This window comes from Ahaetulla prasina, chromosome 2 (assembly GCF_028640845.1).
Source record: "Ahaetulla prasina isolate Xishuangbanna chromosome 2, ASM2864084v1, whole genome shotgun sequence".
Classification (NCBI taxonomy): domain Eukaryota; kingdom Metazoa; phylum Chordata; class Lepidosauria; order Squamata; family Colubridae; genus Ahaetulla; species Ahaetulla prasina.
In genome coordinates this window covers 276,780,095-276,797,764 of record NC_080540.1, presented here as the reverse complement: position 1 = coordinate 276,797,764, position 17,670 = coordinate 276,780,095, and the positions used below count along the sequence as shown (strand labels likewise).

The following is a 17,670-nucleotide window of genomic DNA, read 5'->3' as shown; positions in this document are numbered from 1 at the left end:
CACCAAAGTTGCTTTAGATGTTTAATAAGAGATACATAATCCGCTATCCCCAAAACTTAACTGTGAGCTCCACATGTTGTCACTGAACTGAATTATAATATGACAGAAAGGGAAAACTATGGCAAGTAATCAGTGGTGGGAGTCAAAACTTTTTAATACCAGTTTGGTGGGCGTGGCAGGGGAAGGAGACTGTAAAATCTCCATTCCCACCCCACTCCAAGGGAAGTTTACTGCAAAATCCCCATTTCCTCCTGATCAGCTGGGACTCGGGAGACAGAGAATAGATGGGGGCGGGGCTAGTCAGAGGTGGTATTTACCAGTTCTCTGAACTACTCAAAATTTCTGCTACCGATTCTCCAGAACTGGTCAGAACCTGCTGAATACCACCTCTGCAAGTAATAATATTCCTTGTGTTCAAATATATACAGTATATTAAAGCACATATAAATTTTTGCCTAGCCCTGGATAGCTCTTTGTCCTGGCCCCACCCAATTGTTCAAGATGCAAGCCCAGGCACATCTCTCAAACGCCATTGGCTTTCAAAGTTGCGCATCGCTGCATTTCATGCTTATTAAGAGCCGTAGTGATGCAGTGGTTAGAATGCAGTATTGCAGGCTAATTCTAGTGATGCCAAGAATTTGATCCTGAGTGGCTCTAGATTGACTCATGCTTCTATCCTTCAAAGATCAGTAAAATGAAGACCCAGATTATTGGGGGCAATATATTGACCCTGTAAACCGCTTAGAGTGGGCTGTACAGCACTGTGAAGCGGTATATAAGTCTAAGTGCTATTGCTATTAAACCTGAATCGGAGGATCTGGCTTAGATGCAGGGCATAAAGCATTTCCACCATGCAAGTTGATACTTAATAACAGGGCAGTACACAACCGTTGTGCGCTTTGTTTTATTATTTTGAAAGTTACATATAAAAGATCGGGCATACAGTATACAGCACATTCATTAGTCAGTTCACTTTTATTCCTTATCTGTGAGCAGAGTGAAACATTTGACAAACACAAGGCATGAAAGAGAAGGGCCAAAATAGAAACATTCTACTGAAGGACAGAAGTACTATTATATCAGGTGTACAATCAGGGTAAATTGATGGACCAGACTAGAGGATGAACTCACATATTATATGCACCTTTCCCAAATCTCCAGATGACTGGGACAATAATAAATTCCATTTTTTTCTGCAAATTATTCATTCCTATTGGTGCCCCTAGGACTTGGTACTACCATCCAACTATGCTAAAAAGCCACTATTACAGTGTCCTGCTAATTATACTTTGTGTACAGGTTGCTTCCTTTGAACCTGCCTTCAAGTTACTCTATTGGTTTCATAATCATCTCTGGGTTCAGGTGAAACCTTTTTTTTTTTTTTGCGCAACTTTATTAAATGTTAAAAACAGAATGAGAAAAACTAATATAAACTAATATTTAAGAAAAAGAAGAGGAAAAAAAAGAGTAAAGAGAGGCCAGAAGTGCTACATATTCTTAATAACTTTCAGCATCTCTTGTGTTTTCCCCCTAAACACTCGTCTCCTGCTGCAAAAGGCCTGCTTCTCCTGAGAGCAGAGTTTCTCAACCTCAGCAACTTGAAGATGTGTGGACTTCAACTCCCAGAATTTCCCAGCCCCGTGCTGGTTAGGGAATTCTGGGAGTTGAAGTCCATCCATCTTCAGGCTGCCCGAGGTTTAGAAGCACTGCTCTAGGGGAACAAATACTATTAGCCGCTCATTAACCCATAAGCAGGCATTCAAAGCTTCCTATATCACACAGAAATTAAGTTCAGATTTCATCACCCAAAATCTTTGCTTAGGTGTTGCTCCTTAATTTCTTTGTTTCAAATCATAAGGGCTTCTTGGGAAGGAAAAAAAAAGATCTACATCAGATTGCACTTGGAAATAGGCACTGGTTACTGAAAACCAACCTGATTTCTTTGCACTGTCACTTAAAAAGGCAAGGACGTATTCACTGGAATGCTAATGACCAGGCCAAGCTTTAATGCTTCTGCAATCAGTGCTTAGATAGGAAAGAAAGAAATGAGGAAAGAAGCTTTGACCTGGGAATTTTTTTAAAAAAAAATCTCTCAGACCAAGAAAGAAAAGCAGATGCTGTCTGCTATTATATGAAAACCTAAAGGAAAAAGTCAAATTCCAAATAGCACCTAAATTGATGTAATTAAAAATCTACGTGAACAATTATTTTTGGATATTAGTGAAAATGTGGACTCCACACATTAGATGTATGACTATGTGCATCTGAATAAATAAGGTTAGTAAGACTAAGAAAGTTATTGTAACAGCATCACGACAAAGTTCCATTGCAATAAAGCTTCTGGTATGTGCAATTCATTGTACATTTTTTAATACAATTCAGGGCCGTACATATTTGGCAGTTAAATAAACAATTTTTTGTGCCAAACCAATCCAAAGGGACTGGTAGATATTGCAGCCACTATTATTTCTGCAAATTAAGCAATTTTCTCCCCAATTTATCTTGCACATTTTATCCTGCCAGACATTTAATTTCTAATGCATATGTTCATGCTTTCAGCAAGTAAGTGCTACCGGATAACCCATCAGAAAGTGCTTATATGTTACACAGAACAGAATTCATATATTACTGCAAATCTTGGAAACAGGATTTCTAGACTTTTGGGGTTCTGAGATTTCAACAAGCAAATATATGCTCCAGTCATCTAAATTCATATTTGTATTTCACAGGATGAGTAGCTGGAAGGTTTAAAAATGCTTACTTTATCAGAAAATATAAAGAGCCCTTATGTAGTCTTTTAGCAATGCAACCCTGAAAATATGTCTAAATGTCCAAAGTTCTGGTGATTCATAAATTTTAGGTAAACAATATGTGCCTGTTTGTGTTCAGATCTATGTTCGTGTCTGTGTAGTAGTGATAGTAGTAACTAGTGTATAGGCATTCCCAAATAGCTTTTCTGCATGTAAAAGTAACTTTAGCATAAAAGGAGTCATATATGGTCCTGGACACATTCAGAGGCACTGAAAATGGCTGGATTATTCTGAAGTTGGTAATTATAACCTACCTAACTGCAGTTTTATCTGTCTGGAAAAATTTGTGCATATTTCAGCTTAAGAAGACAAGAGATGATCATTCTTAACTGAGTCATTTCCTCTACTACTGTTTAATAACAGTCAAACTTGTAATACTATAATTAAAAATATCTAAGTACCAAATGAAAACTTCAATTTGGAAACTGTACTGTACTGTTGCATACAAGTAAATGTTTACAAGTCAGCTTGATGCTAACTACTTAAATAAAAACTGCTTTACAAAGACCTCTGAATAATGCATAAATGCAAAAAGAAGACATTTGATTCCCCTTCCCTGGAAGTATGGAAGAAAGGACCCCTCTACGTTTCAGGTTCAAATCTGTTTCATTGGCATGAGGTTTGGCGAAACCTGTTAAGAAAGAAGAAGAAAAAGAATTGACACTTAATTACCAGCATTGCTGCAGCCCTCTGAAGTAGCTACTGATTACAGCCAGTGACTATCAGTCTTCAGTGCTTATAGTAGTGATAAAATGACAAAGAAAACACAATGTTTTTGCCTCCAATAAAAACTTGAGTCTCAACTTCAATTTTCCAGAAAAGAGGAGGAGAGAAGAAACAGGAATAGATTATGGTATCATGAACCAGGAAGCCCTGAACTCTGTTTTTGGAGATTAAGGAAGACACTTTTGAACAAAGCCTTGTGCTGCAGTCACTTGCTTTGTTATTATCTAAGTATATCGATGGGTCCAAAACATCTTGGAAATATTATGCTGGATTGGAGTATTAAAAATAATTTAGGACCCTCATACAAATAGGAAAAAAAATCTTGCTCTTTCAGGTATATGAAGCACTGGCAGAACAAACACATGTTATGGGAGACAATGAGCGTATTGAGAATGCTTAGGTATAATTCTACCTTCTAAATCTATGGGTCCGGAATTTGGTCCTTCTAAACTAAACCCTTATGTCAGGGATGTCCAAACTTGGCAACTTTAATACTTGTGGACTTCAACTCCCAGAATTCCTCAGCCAGCAAAGCTTTTCTGGCTAAGGAATTCTGGGAGTTGAAGTCCACAAGTCTTAAAGTTGCCAAGTTTGGACACCTCTGCCTTATGTGGATTTTAACTTCCTGAATTCCCCAGGCAAAAAAGGCACTGCAGAGTTGAAATGCCTTTAACCTGGAGGACGCTCAAGTTGGGATGTGTGTGCTAACAAATACTTTTTGCATTGCCCAGCTCCATTTTTCCAATACCCCGTTGTATCATAAGAGACTATAATTCGATATCAGCTACTACAAATTGATGATGGAGCATGTTTTAGGTAAGCTGCCAGTATCCAGAAACCATCTGTCATAATAACAATTAACAGTTTTATTGGAATGTTTTGAACGCTCAAGATGCACTGTGCAAATTCTATTTTTCCTGAGAAAAGGGATTCAAGAATGAAGATAAAAGCAATTACCAGAAATAACGATGTTGAATGAAATAATTAAAAATAAAGACTTTGCTTGCTTCTCGAATGATGGGTCAGTGCCTGTGTTTTGGCAGCAAGGGAGGGGAGAAAGAGCCCCATATCTCCCATATGCTCATTTAGAGAGCCCCATAGATTCTTGAGTGCTATCTGATTTCAACCAGGTCTGGATTAGAAAGCACAGCATCCCATGCCTAGTGTGAGTACTGTCTCACACTAAATTTTCATTCTACTACTACTGATTTGGATGAGCAATGCAATTCCCAAAGGTAAAACAGACCCAGCAAGATTTTATGTTTTCTCCTTCTATTCCTGGTTTGCCCTAACACCAAAGCTGTCCTGTCACAAATTGCTTTCAACTCTTAAAAAAATATGTCTTTAATCAAATATGATTGCTGCCTGCACAACAATGCAATCATGACATAAGAAATGTTAAGTGCTGGAGGCAATAAAAATTCTAGCGCGTACTGATGTCCCTTCATGTATTTCAGCAGAACGGAATAGAAATAAATGTATACATGGATTAACTCAGTTATGTACAACTGTCTCCGTGCACTGAAGCAAACCAAAAGCTTCCAACATCTTTCCTCAACTTCATGCCCTCCAAATATTTAGCACGAAAGTTCTGGGAGTTGATCCAACACATCTGGAGGATACTAGATTGAGGAAGTTAATCCATGTATAGATTGGTTTCTGTTCTCTTCCATTAAAATCCCACTGAGTTCACTGGGACTTAAAATACATAAGCTTGAATAGCAAGTGTGTGGGCAAACTTCTCTTGTCTTCTCTCAGCAGTAATCTGGCAAAGACCACATGTTCTGAAACAAGCAGTCAACAGGGCTTCAGCCAACACTGGTGTCATTATTTGTCACACCCTTTTTTTTCTCTTTCTGACATTTTGTCTCTCCACTCCTACCCATAAACAGTAGGCATCAGGTTGAAACAAAGAGCTTTTAATGGAGAGGTTTGATTGATCTCTTCCAATGGATGAGTAGGCAGAAAGACTGAAATTAGGCCAAAGTCACAGACAGCATTATCTACTCTTTCCAGATCTTTCTAGCTGTGATGGAATGTGCACCTGTAGAAGTGAGGGAGAGTTTTGATCCTGTGTTTTCTTCCTACAAGTCATTTCCTTTAAAAACTGATGCTATCCAAGGCTACCCAAGGCTGTAAGCAGGGGTGAAATTTAAATTTTTTTGCTACCGGTTCTGTGGGCATGGCTTGGGGGGGGTGTCATGTGACTGGGTGAGCGTGGCTATGTAACCATGTGACTGGGGGATCAAAAGACAGAAAACCACTAACAATGTCCTGCTGGAGCTGGGTTGGACTAGATGACCTCTAGGTCCCTTCTAGCCCTGGATTATCCTCTGAAGCTGCATCTAGTGCCAGGTTTGTACTTCTTCCTTCCTTCCCTGGCTCCCTCCCTCCCTCCTTTCTTTCTTTTTTTTTCACTCTCTTTCTCAAAAATGAAGTCCCCCACACCCCATTTTTCCTCCCAGCCTACCTGAAGCCTGCTAGCCTAACCAAAGAAGGAGGGGGGACTCCTGCTAGCCAAATCAAAAAATGGGGGGGGAGTCCATTTTTCCTCCCAGCAGACTTCCCTGAAGCCTGCTGGGAGGAAAAACGGACTCCCCCCCCTTGTTTTTTGACTAGCACCCAGCTGAGCCGCGCGATCATCAGAAGTTTTTTTTTACTTTTTAAAAGCATTTTTTCAGCCGAAGAAAAAATGTTTTTTAAAAGTAAAAAAAACAAAAAACCTCTGATGATTGCTTAGCTCAGCTGGGCATTGGGTGGGGGAGGGATTTTTGCTACTGGTTATCCGAACCACCTGCCACCATCGCTACCGGATCAGACAATCCAGTCCGAATCGGGAGCATTTCACCCCTGGCTGTAAGCCTTTAAATGTCAATAATGTGTTCTATCAAGCCAGAGGTGGGCTGCTTCAGGTTTGGACCGGTTTGGGCGAACCAGTGGTTGTGACCCGCGCTATCTTGTGACCTGGTTCAGATTTCACCACTGCCACACTATCAAGCCATCAGTTTTTTCCAGAGATTCAAAGTAACCATCCTAGAAACTCAAGATACTGTATATTTAATAGGTTAGAAAGTTATGGCTTTAGTTTGGCAAGATTCTGCCCATTAGGTGTAAGCAAATAAAGGATTGAATTCGACTGGATTTATGGGTTTGGGTATGTTTAAACTAATCCAGTTAAAGACCACTGATTCCATTGTTTCCACATTTAATTTTCTGGAGCATAATTGTATGTTTTTACCATGCTCTGCCTTTTGCTGCATAATTTAATTTGGAGATTTCAGCATATTAGTGCAATGTAGAAAACAATGATTCCTTTTTGTTTGTAAGAATGCAAGGCAAGATCTCAAGGCTACCACTAAGATATTGATCTCCACAAAAGCATACAACTAATACATTGCTACATAAAATCTTAAAAATAGTTCTAAAACTATGTTTTTTTAATTGATGGCTTGATGAAACATATTATTGATATTTAAAGGCTTGCAGCCTTGGGTAGCATCAATTATTAAAGGAATATGACTTGTAGGTAGAAAACACAAGATCAAAACTGGTAAACTTTCAGGAAGACATTAAGGCCAAGACCTCTCCTATTTTTGTACAGTATATTTTATTTGCCTGTAAGTTTGTACGTGCAGGCCAAGAAGCTTTTGTGTCCTGGTGGGCCAGATCTAAGGCTTGGAACCTTAGTTGCTGAACCCTCAGTTTATAAAATAGTGCCAGAAAGTGGGAATGTTGATCCATGTTGCTATCCAGATCAATCTGCTACTTTTATGTATTTTAAATATGTTTATATTCCTATAATGGTCAGTTACTCCAATCTTCTTTCACAGTATCTTATGAATGTAATCAAAAACATGCAAGCATAAGACAACATTGTACAGAAGCATTATAATAGTCCCAGAAGATGGGCTCATTCTAAGTCAAGCCAATGAACCATTTTTTCTAAGAAACTGAAACAGTCAAATTACTTTCCTCCCCTTAGTCTAGACAAGTTATACCACCACAAAACAACAACCTTGTACTATTATCAACTGTTAACCTTTGTCATTCATGTTTGAAAGCCACAGCCTGAATTGCACTAGGCCAGGGATGTCAAACTCAAGGTCAGGGTGCTTAGATCTGGCCTGCGGGGCCGACCTGGAAACAATGAAGGACCAGTCCATGGTGCCTCTGCCAGTGAAAACAGAGCTCCATTTTTGCCGGCAGAGGGTTGCAGGAGGCTGTTGCAGCCGAAAACAGAGGTCGAGAGTCCGTTTCACTGGCAGAGCGCTCGGGCCTCCACAGGTGCCCCCGACACGAGTGATGTTGAGCTGGCCATTCCCACCCCCAACTCCCCTGAGGTCAAACACAACCCTGATGCCCTCAATGAAATCGAGTTTGACACCCCTGCACTAGGGCAAGAGTAAGGGACTAAGAGAATCCTGTCTTCTTTAGCAATTTATTTCTATATTTAACTAGTTAGAGACTTACAGTAAAGTCAGCACCAGTGCATTTTTTAATCTCATCTACAGACTCGCCTTCCCAGATTTCGATCAGCGTCAGTCCTTTTTTCTTATCGACATTAAAAACAGCCTAAAGGATTGAAATAAGTTATAAAGAGGTTTAGTTAGAATGCTGACCTAGAAGGCTGATTCAAACTCTGAAAACCAATCTCTGCTCTTGAGTCCTGATGTATGGTGCCTGTTCCTCTGTTTTCCGACACTTATACTTCTTCCCTTCCACCTACTTTAAAAGCAGCATGAACAATTCACTCACTCAAGAAACTGGGCGTTGATGCTACAATTCCCAAACCAGAGTTAAGTATCAGCAAGTAATTACATTATGTTTAAGCTCATTGTATGTAAAAACCAGAAGAATGGAAGGAAGCGCTGAACCCAGTTATTTCCTTGACAGGCTGATTTTTAATCTGTCAAGAGCTTTTTTGCACAACTATCAAGATATCCTGCCCCACCAACGATTTATAGATGGTATAGCCTGGCAACAGCGAGATAACAGATTGGTATCATACGGTATGAGAAAAGAGTATTATAGTCCCTTCCTTGAAACCTGTTGATAAACACTACAAAGCATTAATGAAAGGTTTGCTTCAGGAGAACAGTCTAATATTTCCCCAGAACACTGGAGCTAGGTAGGGAAAAGAAGCTCTTTAGGAAAATGGAAGATCACACAAAAATAAATAGATCTAAAAATCCTTTCGCTGTCCCACCATTGAAACAGTCAGGAATCCGTATTCTCTAGCCAAGAGGCCACAGATGGTCTGGGATTAAATTTCTGAGCCAGCAGAGCCAAAATCTGTCAGGTTGGGGAATCAAACCATAAATAATTAGGCACCCTGGAGCAACAGCCTACTAGCCTGAATGACAGCTCCAGTTGAAAAGACTTTAATTCTCTTTCTCGGTAAGCTTACACGGTGGAGGCAGACATGAGTTGGAAAGAAAAAAAAATGAAGAGACTATTATTTTAAATATACATTTCTATATATTAATTTTAATCTTCAGGCTTTTTCCCTTTATTAATTGAACTGAAAATAACACAGAGCATAAATGCAGGCACTGGGCCTTGTTTTCTGAGACCAAGATAAAAATGGTCATTTGAACAAAACAATATCTGAATATTATTATTCAAAGGCTTACCTTAGGCAATTTATGTTCTGCTCTGTCTTGCAGGTTTGTTATGAAGATAACAAGGTTCCCCCCTCCCAAGTTCTTCAGTTTATGTGAGAAAGGAAATAAGCTAAAAGTAACCAAACCAAGTACTTTACCTTTTCTGTTATGATGCGATCCACACACTGTTTCCCGGTAATTGGCAAAGTGCACTTTTCCAGTATTTTGTGGGCATTGCCCTGCAACAGAACACAGATTTCACTCTAATAAATCTTCACTGTTCAAGAGTCCTACTTGCTTCAAAATCAGAAGCATAATACTTTTCAAATGCTACAAATACAGTACAATTGAAGTTTTCATGGAGGATTTGGGAATCGGTATAGACTAGGCCAGGGGTCCCCAACCTTTCGGACCTCAGGGATCACTAAATTCATAATTTTAAATCCCATGGACCAGTAATATGATCTGCTTAATGACCAGCTGGGTGGGTGTGGCTAGTGGTCATGTGACTGGGTGGGCATGGCCAACTTGATGCCACTCACGTCAAGGGTGCCTCCGCCTCTACTCGCCCCTCCCTCCTACCCCTGTCTGCCCGGGCTCCTTAGGGCCCCAACAAGAAGCAGTTGTTGGAGCTAAGCAGTCACCATGAGAAAAGAGTATTATAGTCCCTTCCTTGAAACCTGTTGATAAACACTACAAAGCATTAATGAAAGGTTTGCTTCAGGAGAACAGTCTAATATTTTCCCAGAAAACTGGAGCCAGGTAGGGAAAAGAAGCTCTTTAGGAAAATGGAAGATCACACAAAAATAAATAGATCTCAAAATCCTTTCGCTGTCCCACCATTGAAACAGTCAGGAATCCGTATTCTCTAGCCAAGAGGCCACAGATGGTCTGGGATTAAATTTCTGAGCCAGCAGAGCCAAAATCTGTCAGGTTGGGGAATCAAACCATAAATAATTAGGCACCCTGGAGCAACAGCCTACTAGCCTGAATGACAGCTCCAGTTGAAAAGACTTTAATTCTCTTTCTCGGTAAGCTTACACGGTGGAGGCAGACATGAGTTGGAAAGAAAAATAATGAAGAGACTATTATTTTAAATATACATTTCTATATATTAATTTTAATCTTCAGGCTTTTTCCCTTTATTAATTGAACTGAAAATAACACAGAGCATAAATGCAGGCACTGGGCCTTGTTTTCTGAGACCAAGATAAAAATGGTCATTTGAACAAAACAATATCTGAATATTATTATTCAAAGGCTTACCTTAGGCAATTTATGTTCTGCTCTCTTGCAGGTTTGCTATGAAGATAACAAGGTTCCCCCCTCCCAAGTTCTTCAGTTTATGTGAGAAAGGAAATAAGCTAAAAGTAACCAAACCAAGTACTTTACCTTTTCTGTTATGATGCGATCCACACACTGTTTCCCGGTAATTGGCAAAGTGCACTTTTCCAGTATTTTGTGGGCATTGCCCTGCAACAGAACACAGATTTCACTCTAATAAATCTTCACTGTTCAAGAGTCCTACTTGCTTCAAAATCAGAAGCATAATACTTTTCAAATGCTACAAATACAGTACAATTGAAGTTTTCATGGAGGATTTGGGAATCGGTATAGACTAGGCCAGGGGTCCCCAACCTTTCGGACCTCAGGGATCACTAAATTCATAATTTTAAATCCCATGGACCAGTAATATGATCTGCTTAATGACCAGCTGGGTGGGTGTGGCTAGTGGTCATGTGACTGGGTGGGCATGGCCAACTTGATGCCACTCACGTCAAGGGGTGCCTCGCCGGCCTCTACTCGCCCCTCCCCTCCTACCCCCTGTCTGCCCGAGCTCCTTAGGGCCCCAACAAGAAGCAGTTGTTGGAGCTAAGCAGTCACCATGAGAAAGAGTTGGCAAAACATCTGGCTCAGTTCAAATTGGATCTGACCAAGAAGGAGGCTCAGCAGAAGCACCTCACAGAGGACTAGGAGCATAGGCTTTTCAAGCAGACGGAAGACCTGCAGGAGTGCAAGGCCAAGTACCGGCGCTTGGAGGCTCAGCGGGCTGAGATGGTCAGCCAGTTCCAGCCCATGATGCAGTCCCACTGGAATAAGGTCCTCTGGCTCTTCGCCACCAGCAGCACTTCCCCCCAGCCTCAGCCCAAAGCCCCACACCAGGAGGCTGAAGCAGACCCTAACCCACACAAAAAGACCCTGAAGGGGGAGACTCTCTGCAGCAACACAAGCGTTCATTGCATGTATCCGGTACAGGAGCCATAGTTTGAGGACCCCTGATTTAGTGCAATATAAAAAATGCAAATAATTTTTCTGGGGACCACCAAAATTTTCTCGTGGACCACCAGTGGTCCACGGACCACCAGTTGGTGACCGCTGGTCTAGGCCCATGATGGTGAACCTATGGCACATGTGCTCAGCTCCACCGCATGTGCGCGCCTCCTTCTGGCCAGTTGATTTTTGGGATGAGAGCCAGGGTGCATATGGGAGACATGCACGCAAGCGCAGGGGAGTGTGTGCATGCACAGGGGCAGGGGAATGGGGGGGGGGGGCAGGGGAATGAGGGGGGGCAGTACCCCTCCATGGCCCATTTTTGGTCCTGGGAGGCTGCTAGTGTTTCAAGTAGTTTTAATCAAAATGCAGTTAAAACGCTATACAAGCCATCAAGAAGATGAATGCTAAAGAGGAATAAATCTGCATACAAGGCTGGCATAACACCTGTAACAGCAGGGAGGCCTACTAGGCTTATAATGGGACAGGGGGATTCACACATGCAGGCACAGGGGAAGCGGAGGGGGGGGTCATGTGCCCATGCTTAGGGGGGATGCATTGCATTATGGGTGACAGCATGCATGCTGTCACACACGCTTTCAGCACAATAACAACAAAAAGGTTAGCCATCACTGGTCTAGGCTCATTTTTGGCGTAAATTGGGGCTTGCTCACAGAATGTTTTGTAAAATCTGAGTACTTTAATCTGTGCATTTCCTGTCCTCGATCCTGCTAATTTCCATTGTGTCATTAATAAGTTTTAACAAATTAAATTCAGTTTTCTGTAGCCTGGCCTTTTCCAACTATACTAGGGTGCACATTCAACACATCAGAACCATACTTATGATAGAAAAGGCCAACCTTCTTCCTTCTATGCTATCATGTCCATACATTCAGGAGCTTATCAAGGTTATCTTGAGAATATGGAGTAGAATGAACTCTAGATCAGGCCAACTAAGGGGAGCCTTTCCTTTATGTCATCCCATTTGAGAATGCAACTTCCCAGTGATTGAACATTGGGCTCACAAGATAACTCTTCCGTAACAACTGCAATTTCAGGCATCAAAAACTCTGAGGCCTTGGAAAATACAAACAGTGTTCTAAAGTTAGCAACTTTGCCCCTCTTCTTAAGTCTTTAGTTGGCCATTAACAGATGATAGATCAACAGACTTTTTTTTCTTTCAAACTAATCTGTAATTATGGCAGCACACCTTTCCAGGGTCCTGATATACTTCTCTTTCATAGCCCAGACCTTGGTTCTGACTCTTTTACTGAATGCCCAAATTTAGCAGGTACCTCATTGTCTTAAAGCGTGTCAGCAATATTTCTCTTTGGAGAATCATCAAAACATGCATCATACGCATCATGTTAATTATCTGGCCTATGTTATGTTGTGCCCATTGATGTTACTGACACATTCTGAGGCTTGAAAAAATCACATAACCATAGCTCCAGTTTATAACAAGACCACTGAATATTTTTCTTTTCTAGTATTAGTTTACTACTTAGATAAGTAAGCTATATTTCGTACGTTTTGTCATATGAAATACATAAGGTTTCTGTTCGATACAATGATGTGATTACATTATATTCCTCTACCAAGGGACAAGCAACACATCAAGGTGTAAAATAGATTCTTGGGTACTATTTTTCACTTCATTCAAATAATATAAACAGATCTGCAAAGTTCCATGAAAGTGTTGGTACTATAAAAAAGTAGATTTACCGTATTTTTCGGAGTATAAGATGCACCTTAATTTTTGGGGAGGAAAATACGAAAAAAGCCGATTGGCAGTTGGATTGGCCTCCCGGAATACCCCCAATCAGCTGTTCCCAGAGGTGAATTTTAGCAACAGGTTCCTTGGTTGTGAGCTCTGTGACTTGCTTTTTTTTTTTTTGCTGTTTTTCTGCCTCTGAAACTTCTGAAATTCCATTTCAGAAAAAACTTTATTTTCTGCCTCTGAAAGCCTCTGAAACAGCTTCAGAAAAAAAGCCTCTGAAGCTGTTTGGGGGCTTCTTTTCTGAAGCTTCGTTTCTGATCCTTTTTTCAGCCTCTGAAACCTCCGTTTGAGAAGCTGAGCGGGGCTACATTCAGAGTATAAGACGCATCCAGATTTTCACCCTCTTTTTTTGGGGGGGGGGAAGGTGCGTCTTATATTCTGAAAAATACGGTACACTACCAGTACATAAACAACAACTTCCAGATTTAACTTCATCTTCCACCATGAAATTCTGAATGACAAATCTATCTAGAAGTACTTCAAAGCTGGAATTTTTTTTCATACCGCAGACCAAAATAGTTATTACATTACATATGACTGCATTAATAGATGGAAGATTCTCAAGTATTATATGTATTTATATACAGTATTTATATTATGTACTCACAGTATACTTATATGTATCTATAAATAGTATTTATATTATGCTATCATTACAGAACCAACTTTATCTTACACCATATTGTAACATCTCTGCCTACAAAAGGGTAGCCAGTAGTCCAAGGATCAAATGTTTCCCTGTAACTTCTTCCAGCTTGAATAGTTTGTTGCCTTTTCGGCATGTTTCTTTCCCTCATTTCTGCTTCTCAACTGGTATTATTATTCAACTTTATTTAAACTGTTCCCAACAAGCATGTAGTTTATACATGGGTCTCCAACCCTGGCAACTTTAAGACTTGCTGGCTGAGGAATTCTGGGAGTTGAAGTCCACAAGTCTTAAAGTTGCCAAGGTTGGAGAGCCATGGTTTATACCATGAATGTGATGTGATTATATTATGTAAATAGTTAGATGTTAATAGTGATTGGTATCATATTAAATTTAAAATGAAGGAAAAAAATGATGTCTTCTAATTGTGAACACTTTAATCTGTTTGCTGGTTGCCGGAAAAAGTTTCATACTTTTACTAGTAACTGCTCAGCTGTAGGGGAGCTAAGTTAATAGTTCTCCACTTCTGCTTTCCAATCTAATTGCTCATTTGGATTAAGTATTCTAAGAAGCAACTTGAAAGTACTTTGCAAGCTGTAATCAGTGATCATTATGTAGAATTTTGCAGTAATGCTTACTCTTCTTTGTAGCTGTGTATATCAGCTCTTTTTTAATTTAAACACTTTGAAACATTCTTTGTTATATCCTTTTCTTTTCTTTTTATTACAGAAAACAATTACTACATTCTAATTCATTCTAATGTATAAAGGGATGTCCACAGATTGTAGTTAAAAAGTCAAGAAGATATCCACCATAGTATAACCAAAACTCTACCCCGTTTTTTTTTAATATGAAAAGGTACCCAGAGTTGCCTTGAACCTCAAGATGAATGGCATATACTGTTACATACATACATACATACATGCAAAGGTCACATTAAAGATGATGGTCATGCAACCATAGTCCTTGTACATACATTGACACGAGATGAAGTTTCCTCTCCATGATTGCAAACAGAATTTTGATGACACACAATTTTACTCAAAATAAATAAATAAATATATATATATATATATATACACACACACACACAGTTTTTACCTTTGCTGAGTGTTCCATAGTCACTACTACTTTAGTTCTTGAGCTGGACACCAAATCCATGGCACCACCCATTCCTTTCACCATCTTTCCCTAGAGGAAGGAAGGAAGGAAGGAATGAAGGAAGGGAAGGAGGGAGGGAGGGAGGGAGGGAGGGAGAAATTAAAATACAAATATCTCAAAAGTTTTTGCTTTTTAAGGTTAATTCCTGTAAATATTAAGAGCTCTCTGTCTCAATCCATCCTCCATTACCAAGGGAAATGGATCACTAATAAGACACATTTCAACATGAGAAAGTAAGGTCAATACACAAATGACAAACTTTCTATTATCTTAAAGCAGATAAAATTTCACATTTGAGATGCATAATCCAAGATTTGCTTGTTTGCTTGAAGGCTCAGTGAATCTGCCAATTTATAGCAGCAGTACGGCTCAGAAATGCCATTGATTTTAAATAAAAAGAGACAAGTTCATATTAATCCTGTTTGATTTTATTCTATTGCTTTTTTGTTATGCTTACATTTTATTGATGGATTCCAGGTTTTCATATTACTATGATGTTAGTATCATCCTAACATATTCTACGTATAATCAATTTTCTCCTTTATTCCTGAGTTCCATCCTGTGGATGCTTAAAATTAATTCTGGGTGTTCAAATGTAAGGGGCAGAAAGGGGAATGCGGCAGGAGGGGGGGATTTGCTGATTAAAAGAGAGAGGAAGAATGAAAGAACACTTTTCAGTGTGTACCAGTACTCAAAAGGTGTTAAGCGAGATTTATTTATATTTGCCTTCCCAGGAAGTAAATCAAAATAACTGTATAAAAAAAAAATGCCTTGGCAATATGTTATTTTTGCAAGCCTAGAAACCATTAATCAAACACTAGCCCTCTTCTAAGGAGGCTGAAAGCAAGTATGTTCCAAACAGAAAATTCTCTGTAAAATTTGAAGAATGTCAATAACCAATCGGCAAATTCTGTAGCTTGAGCTAGAAAAGGAATTGGAAATGGCAACTTCGTTAACGTTAGGGTTCTTTCAAAGCATTACAAAGTCGAATACCGAGAGATTAGAATAATCTTTGAGGGTGGCTTTAAAAAGCAAACAGATCAAAAGGTTCAAAACCATGTAAGGCAAGGATGATAATAAAGTTTTTTGCCAAGGAAAAGCAGTTCTCAAAAGCAAGTATTTCATAACAGTCATTTTCTGAACCAGAAGAGCAAATAAAAATAAGAAGTGACATTTCCATATATTCACACATTCTCTAAAGAATGTTTGCCACATTTATTATTTTGGATTCACTCACTAATAGCCTCAGAGTATCTGTCATTGGTTTGGTAATTTACTTACGCTGCTGCACTATATCATCATCATCACTCTTTCTGTTATTAATATTGATAAGTCTATCATAGGAAGATGTCATCTATCACTTTGTCTCTCTTCCACCTCTAAATATTTTGCTTTAAACGTAGGATGTTTAATAGCTTGGGCTAGTCTAACATTTCCAAAGGTAACCCCAGGAAGCTAGGGGAATATTTATTTTTTATTTTATTTATTTTATTTTTATTTTATTTGCATTTATATCCCGCCCTTCTCCGAAGAGAGGTGCAACCTCACCAATTTGCTTTCTAGTAAATTAGGGATTTACCAGATAAATTAGGGATTTACCAGAAACTGTAACGGTGTAAAGTGCCATGTAATGGGGTGAGCTCCCGTTACTTGTCCCAGCTTTTGCCAACCTAGCAGTTTTGAAAGCACGTAAAAAATGCAAATAGAAAAAATAGGGACCACCTTTGGTGGGAAGGTAACAGCGTTCTGTGCGCCTTTGGCGTTGAGTCATGCCGGCCACATGACCACGGAGACGTCTTCGGACAGCGCTGGCTCTTCGGCTTTGAAACGGAGATGAGCAGAGTTGGGAATGACTAGCACGTATGTGTGAGGGGAACCTTTACCTTTACCTAAATCAGGGATGTTTATTGGAGATATTACTCCAGCAGCCATCTTGGAAGTTCATAGCATGAACTCAAAATTCTGAATCTGTCCAACGACTCCAAACTTTTCGTTAGATGAACTGGACTTCAGTACAATAGACCCCTTTCTATTAGTCAATTATCATACTATAGATAGTCCTCAGCTTGTCACTTGTTCTGTGTGGAGATGGGCATTTTTCCCCCCAAAGCCCATATGGCCCCTTCTCTGCTGGTTTTCAGAAGAACCACAAAGACGTAACTTTCCCAGAAGGCCTAGAGCAGAATGATCTGGAATCCTGCTCAGTGACTGTTTTTATGGTATTGTTGATGTCTGCTGCTTTATACATCTTTAACTTGTATATATGCTGCCTATAGCTTATTAGCCAGTGATCAAGGTGGTTAATAATTTTATTAAATGAACAAACTACTAGAGAAAGAGCTGAGAATAACAACAGGTACCAGAAAAAGACAACTGCAGTAGCTACATGAAGCCTACAAAAGCAACATGCATTCCAGATGTAATAATTTCCAGGATTGGATTGATTCCTAGAATCAGCAAGGCTAGTCTTAGAATATGATATAAACAGCTCCTAGTCAAATAAATCACCTAAAAAGAAATCAGTGCACCTGAATGGGCAAAGTCTAATTATCCATGCCCCAAGAAAAAAAATGATTATGTACACTATAAGGCCACCCATCTTAATCAAATAACTCTGGGTGACTAGCAAGAATAAAAACAGAACTACATACCACAAAACTAATTGAAAGAACA

The 17,670-nt window shown here is 39.6% G+C and overlaps 1 protein-coding gene across 3 annotated transcripts in view; it reads right to left on the bottom strand.

Moving 5' to 3' along the window:
* Nucleotides 1-395: 395 nt before the first annotated feature.
* OXCT1 (3-oxoacid CoA-transferase 1) overlaps nucleotides 396-17,670 on the bottom strand; it is a 75,879-nt gene continuing 58,604 nt past the window's right edge. The window contains exons 13-16 of one of the 3 annotated variants that reach the window (XM_058169908.1): nucleotides 14,938-15,027; nucleotides 10,532-10,612; nucleotides 8,007-8,108; nucleotides 396-3,441 (exon numbers count right to left, since the gene is read on the bottom strand). In XM_058169908.1, coding sequence (XP_058025891.1) covers nucleotides 3,406-3,441; nucleotides 8,007-8,108; nucleotides 10,532-10,612; nucleotides 14,938-15,027 — 309 coding nt within the window. In that variant the 3' untranslated portion in view covers nucleotides 396-3,405. Of the gene's footprint in view, nucleotides 3,442-8,006; nucleotides 8,109-9,297; nucleotides 9,379-10,531; nucleotides 10,613-14,937; nucleotides 15,028-17,670 lie in introns of all 3 variants that reach the window. The other 2 variants (XM_058169907.1, XM_058169906.1) reach the window with 2 other exon arrangements.